The following is a 6,740-nucleotide window of genomic DNA, read 5'->3' as shown; positions in this document are numbered from 1 at the left end:
GAGTTATTCCAAGTGTCAATCAATCAAATTTCATTATCAGACATCATAAAAAGAAAAAATATTGTGAAACAATATTTATTAGAAAATAGATTTCCAGTTACAGATACCAATGATATTTTATATATTGAAGACAGTGTTTCTATAAAACCACCATATGATGCAGAACATTGTATATCTACTAATACAATTATATTAAATAGAATACAAAATATTCTTCGTAGTATTAAAGAATAAATATTATTTATATATATATAATAATCATAACTTTTTTATCCTAAATATAATAACATTGTTATTATTTATCTTTCAAAAATACATAAATAAATTTTGATATATATTAATAATAATCAATAATAAGAAATGAATTTTATTTATAATTTTAATTTTTCATTTATTAAAAAAATAAATTTACAATTATCAAATATTTGTGTAATATTAAAATGATATCAACTTATTTATATATTTGTATAATAAATTAGAGGAACCAAAATAAGCTGTTTATATGGCAACATTAAAAGGTACATAATAAAATCACAACATTTGAAATAGTTGTACAATAAATCATGTGATCTAACAAATATCAGTAGGTCTTATATGCAATTAATGATTATATTCTTTATAAAAACAGTAGATTGATATGGTTCATTTAATTTGCCTTTTATCTGAATAAGAAATAGATCTCCAATCTCATTCCCTTATCAATTTTACTTGTCAAAATTGATGTATTATATATAATATTTATATTTGAGATAAAAAAAGGTCAAATCTAATATAACAAGTTCTATATTAAGCCAAAAAAAAAAAAAAAAAGAAAAATTGTATATCTTATATATGTGCAATACATGTTTAAAGAAATAACAATAATATAATAAAAAAGTTATTAGAAGTACAAATCGTAAAATATAATCTCTTACTTTGTAAATAACTCTTTTCAATCTACTTTATATATTAAATGTCATGCACTTTTAAAATCATTAAATACATATGGAATATCTATTTAATATAATATAAAACACATATATCTGTTTTTTGCAACTTATAAACAATTATCTTATTGTAAAAATTTGAATGCATTTATAGAACTAGATAAATATTAAGTATGTAAGGCAGATTGTAAAATTGCAGTTTGTAAGTACCGTATTTGTTATAAATTACAATATTAATGAATCATCAATATCTTTAAATGTGTACAATTTGCTTAAGTAGCTCTTTAAGAATATATTATTATTTTTGGTTTGTTATTCGCAATAATACAATGATTTTGAAAGTAAAATGATAAGGATAATTTTATCACAATAATTTGATAATGTATAAATGTATGACAAGTAACATTTTCCTTTTGTTACAATAGAGAGATATTCTCATTCCATATACAACATTTGATAACAAAATAATATTAATATTCTATTATTTTTATCATATAATATTGTGTTGATATAGATATATACTGCGATCATAAATATTAAATTTTACGAGATATTCTCTTGAATATTTTTTACATTTTTTACTGCTTCACTAAGGACTTACATTACTGATATATATATATATGTATATATATATATATATATATATATATATATATATATATATATATATGTAGCTTGTAAAATTTGTATTTTTGTGTAAATAACATTATTATTTATAAAAATTAATAATAATATATGTGCTAATGCTGATAAATGCTGAAAGTATGATAGTGCTTAAAAAAAATCTAATTTCTTATTAACAAAACTGATTTTTAATGCTAACATTATAAAATTCTTTTGTAGAATAAGTAGTTTCATAAGCTTTTTATAGCGATTAAAAATTCTTATTTATTTAAATTGATTTTGTGGATTTGGACTAAAAGAATGCTTGTCAATTGATATCTTAAGTTTCGTAATCTAAGTGACCTAATACTTATATTTTTCATTTTTGGTATATCATACAAGCCTTATATAAAGATATATTGTTGTTGCTTTAAAGCTTTTAGAGATATCCTAATATCTTGGAAAGAAAGAAAACTAAACTAATTAAAGATTTACTAAGCTACGAGGTAGGTCATTCCGTTTCACTATCGGAATAATATTCTATAGGATTTGGATCACGGGGTTTGCGCGAATACCTGAGTCCTAATTTATCAGCTAGTTTTTCAACGTGTAATAATACCTGCAATATATGAAAAGTAAAAAAAAAGTAAAGGTAAAAGTAAAATACATTAATATAATTATTATACATATCAATGATGATTACTTACATGATCTAATTGTTCCTTCGTGTGCGAAGCAGAAAGGCAAAAACGTATTCTTCCTGCCATTAGAGGTGTTGCAGGAAATCCAACACCGACTGTTGCTATATTATATTTTGTAAAACTACGTACTACCGTCCTAGTACATCAAAAGTATTTTTTATTTGAATTTGAATTTTTGGAATTTTTTTTTTATTTTTTCTTTTTTCTTTCTTTTTTTCTTTTTTTTTCTTTTTTTTGTTATATGCAACATAAAAATATTAAAACCATACCAAATTTTTGAAAATAAATATACTAGCATCGGCGCTACCGGCGAATCTTCATTTCCATAAATGATAACTCCAATTTGATTTAGTCTACGTCTAAAGTATCTGACATTTCTTGCCAATTGTTTGATACGTTTCTTTCCAGCATCAGTTCCATCCTCGCCCGAGATGATTCTCATAGATGCGATAATTTGTTGGGCGACGGGAGGTGACATTGCAATTGCGTAAGTGTGAGCATGACCATGTACCCGTAAATAATTTATTAAAGTCTGCAAACAAAATTATTAATTATAAGTAGAACATAGTAAAAAAAAAAAAAAAAAAAAAAAAAAAAAAATCATTTATTAAATTATACCTTTGTTCCAGCTATATATCCGCCAGCAGATCCAAAACTTTTCGTAAATGTTCCCATAAGTATGTCGACTTCCCGTGGATCTATATCATAATAATCACAAACTCCTCGTCCATGATTTCCTATTGCCCCTATACTATGAGCCTCGTCCACGTAAAGATAGGCCTAAATTTAATGACAATAATGAGTATTATTAACTCTTTGCGATCGTAACACTTTTCGATCGCAAAGAGTTAAAAACATATAATGATAATGATATATTTCAGTTGAATAATTCAGAAAAATCTCTCTTTGCATATTTCCAACGAACATTACCTAACGAATGTGAAATAATCAAATGTAATGTCTTAATATTTATATTAAAATTAATGATAATGACTTATCATCAATACTATTGTACCTTATCCTCTATTTAAAAAAAAAATCCTGCTATCAACAATTATACCAACTTTGTACTTTTTTTTCAGTTCCAATATTTCAGGAAGGTGGACTATTGATCCTTCCATCGAATAAATACCCTCAACTACTATAATTATTTTCTTCCATGGTTCACCATTTCCTGGTTGACCATAAACTATTGCTTTTTTTAAATGATCCTCTAAATGCTTTACATCTGCAATAAGATACGTAAATACATATGTAGCTTATCGTTCACCTTTTTATATTATCTTTGTAAAATAATATCCAATTACTGTTATGGTGAAAAACACGTATTGTTGCTCCTGACAATCGTAATCCAAGAATAAGTGACGCATGATTTTTCTCATCACTAAGTACTAAACAGCCTTTGCTGACAAGAGATGGCAAATTTAATGAATTCGTTGCAAATCCCATACCAAATACTATAGCATCTTCAACTCCCAAAAATGAAGCTGTTAATTTTTCTAATTCTTCATGGATAGGTGCATTTCCTAACAAAGAAAATATCTTTTAATTGAAACTTAATTTGTATCTATCAATTGATCTTGTTTTTACCTCGTGATATTAAATATATATTTTTACCTAATTCAAGTCGAGTACTACAACTGCTACAACCTAACTTTTGGAGAACCATAATAGATTGTTCCGCACATGCTCCGTTTGATTCTGCAAAGCCTAGATAATTGTAAGATCCTAAATTTATACAAGATCTTTCAGATCCAGTAAACCTGTTGATTATATCAGATATAAATATAGTATATATTATTGTTATATTAATATTAATGATTCACATATAATCATAATATTTTCTCGTAGTCTCTTACTGGAATGTCCATCCATAATCATGAGTGACACGATCTTTTAATGTAACCATTGCACCTGGAACAGAACATATTGGTCTATTCCAACAATCTCTTACTCTTCTGTAGACATATAAGAGATAAAACTTTTCAAAATTTTCATAAAGTGGCGCATAACCCTGAAATCGATAATGTATTAAAATTTAATTTCTGATTAATCTTTCATACTGTCGCTTACCTGTCGATTTTGTTCTTGAGCCACTTTTGGTATAAAGAATAATTGATTTATGAAACCTAAAATCATAAGAATGTAAAAACCAAGGTGTGTGAGTGCTGCGGTTATAAATGGAACTTTCTCAAACGATTCTTTCAATCTTGATTGTTCCTTTATATCAGTTCTTCTTTGATTCTTGGAAAACTAGAACATTTATAAACATTTATTTTTACTTTTCCTTTTTTTTCTCTACTTTCTTATCAGAGCACATGAACTAATTTATATTGTATCTATAATAGTAAGAAGAATGTCCGTAAAACCTTTGTAAATATAAAAATATGAAGAAACAAATTATTAGAAATTCATAAAGTAAATTATGAATAAATAGTCACCGCGATACATGCACGATATCGTATAGAAAATACGAATACATAATTATATTTTGGAAAAGAAATATATTTGATAGATTAATTTTTTAATTAAGAAAGCAATATCGATGTTGAGTTTGATGATTAATTTTATCTGTATGTAATGAATAAGCGCTATAAAATACGGAAGAAAATAACTACGATAAAACGTGATAACACGGTTGTTGAAAGGCTAGGAATTATGAAATTTTTTTTCTAAAATGAAACATATAAAATGATAAAAATATATATATCTGTTCGCATTAAAAATATGATATAATCATTCACAATATGATTATAATTTAAACGATTAGAATTAATTTTACAGAGCAAGTCAGTCCTTTTTTCTTTTTATTTGTATTATCTTAATAATACAAATAAAAAGATTTAATAATCAAAATTATCAGATTTTATTCTACAATCTGATTGGTCGAATTTTTCAAATAAAATAAAATTTCAACGCAATAAAATAAGATAGCGAAGGTAAAGAAATTATTTGAGACGAGGAGAGAAGAGAGAAAGGAGAGGAGAGAGGATGAACATTTTAAACAAATAAACTCGACGTTGGCAATAAAAGAATAAGAAAGTAAAGTAGAAAGAGATTAAAAGAAAAAAAAGAAAGAAAGAAAGAAGGAAAAAAACGAACGAAGAAATCTTTGTACAAAGAAAGAAAAAAAGAAATAAGTATATTCTTTTAAATCGTGTCATGATAACAGTGTCGCATAGACGGCCATGTGACATATAGGGGAGACTATAGAGAGATGCACCACACCACTACTCACTCGTGCGTGTCCGTTGCTCCGCATTACGGTATAACCGTTGCTTTTGCCGTTTATCAACGTGTCATCGTACGAGGTTAAACTGTTCTTCATCTGATCGCTATCCTTATTCTCATCCCACGTCATTCTTACAATTGAATCAATGTCCGTGGGTATATAAGATCTGGTCTTTCTTGATGTTGCCATGCTCGTCGTCAATTTCTAGTAGAATATATGTAAGTAGAATAAAGTAAGAGAAATTGACAAAATTGCGAGAGAGAGAGAGAGAGAGAGAAAGAACAAGAAAAGGAGGGGAGAGAAAGAGGAGGGGGAGAGAGAGAAAACTAGAGATGAAAAGGATTATAGAAGGAAAAGACGACTACATAAAAACATTTGTCCAAAAATTAAAAGTACAATTTACCTTTCGTAAATATTATTTCTTAGAAAGGAAAAGAAGAGTCACGTACTTCGTACAGCGAAGAATAGTAGCAGCAAAACCGACCGACCGGTTAACGTCGTGCGTATCAAAGCCCGCTATGCGCTTCTCAGCAACCAAGGCAACAAACGTGCTTTCCTCATCGCACGCATGCGCTTTACGCCCGGCGTTTTTGCTCTCTCTCTCTCTCTCTCTTTCTCTCTCTATCTATCTATCTCTATCTTTCTCTCTGACTCTCTCTTTTTCTGTCTTACTCTTTCTCTCCCTACTTTATTTCATGCGATTGCGCGCGATTGAGCACCCTTTTAGTAAATCCCAAAATTTATTTTGCGCTTTCTTCTTTACAATCATTTAGAAACAAAAAAAGTCTCAATTTATTTCAATTTTATTTAATATATCCGAAAAACGTTATTATAACCTATATTGATATTAAGGAAAAATTTCATGAATTATGAAAAACATTTATGTAATAACTAATAAGAGAAAAGAGTGACGATATCTAATACGTATTACGCTATGATAATAGAATTTTATTCAAGTATCTTGGTTTAGTCCTGTCGACACCCATTTTCTTCAATGTCAGGAACGAATCATATTACTTCAGTACCACCTTCCTTCCTCTTTCTCTTCGTTTAGATATAAGTTAGTGGTTCTCAATTTTTTCCAATAATCAACATTTTCAACGCAGAATTTTTTCGTTCTAATTTATACATATATATTGTTTATTAGTCTTTTTCTCTTACAATTATTTCAATGCATTTTGCATTACTTTAACTATGTATATATATATATATATATATATATATATAAATAATTAATTAAATATAGATTAAATATACATAATATAAAAAATATAATTT

The 6,740-nt window shown here is 27.0% G+C and overlaps 2 protein-coding genes across 3 annotated transcripts in view; one reads left to right on the top strand and one right to left on the bottom strand.

Annotated features, from left to right (window-relative positions):
- LOC118440195 (gem-associated protein 6) overlaps nt 1-259 on the top strand; it is a 1,859-nt gene extending 1,600 nt beyond the window's left edge. The window contains exon 2 of the mRNA XM_085661252.1: nt 1-259. This exon is cut by the window's left edge and continues 109 nt beyond it. Within this exon, the coding sequence (XP_085517378.1) occupies nt 1-234 (234 nt within the window). The 3' untranslated portion in view covers nt 235-259.
- A 1,748-nt stretch (nt 260-2,007) lies between these two features.
- Nucleotides 2,008-6,036, bottom strand: lace (serine palmitoyltransferase long chain base subunit). Of its 2 annotated transcripts, none has more exons than XM_035862865.2 (11): nt 5,912-6,036; nt 5,469-5,666; nt 4,304-4,483; nt 4,090-4,244; nt 3,848-3,993; nt 3,538-3,756; nt 3,295-3,458; nt 2,849-3,010; nt 2,500-2,762; nt 2,237-2,366; nt 2,008-2,148 (listed from the first exon to the last, which is right to left on the bottom strand). In XM_035862865.2, exons 2-11 carry the CDS (start codon nt 5,649-5,651, stop codon nt 2,041-2,043), a joined length of 1,710 nt encoding a protein of 569 aa, XP_035718758.1. In that variant the 5' UTR covers nt 5,652-5,666; nt 5,912-6,036; the 3' UTR covers nt 2,008-2,040. The 2 variants fall into 2 exon arrangements, with proteins under 2 accessions (XP_035718758.1, XP_035718757.1); XM_035862864.2 differs by having other exon boundaries at nt 5,866-6,021.
- Nucleotides 6,037-6,740: the final 704 nt, after the last annotated feature.

This window comes from Vespa mandarinia, chromosome 14 (genome assembly GCF_050613455.1).
Source record: "Vespa mandarinia isolate Hongniang chromosome 14, ASM5061345v1, whole genome shotgun sequence".
Taxonomy (NCBI): Eukaryota; Metazoa; Arthropoda; class Insecta; order Hymenoptera; family Vespidae; genus Vespa; species Vespa mandarinia.
Note: the sequence above shows the minus strand (reverse complement) of the source record. Positions and strands in the feature narration are given on the sequence as shown.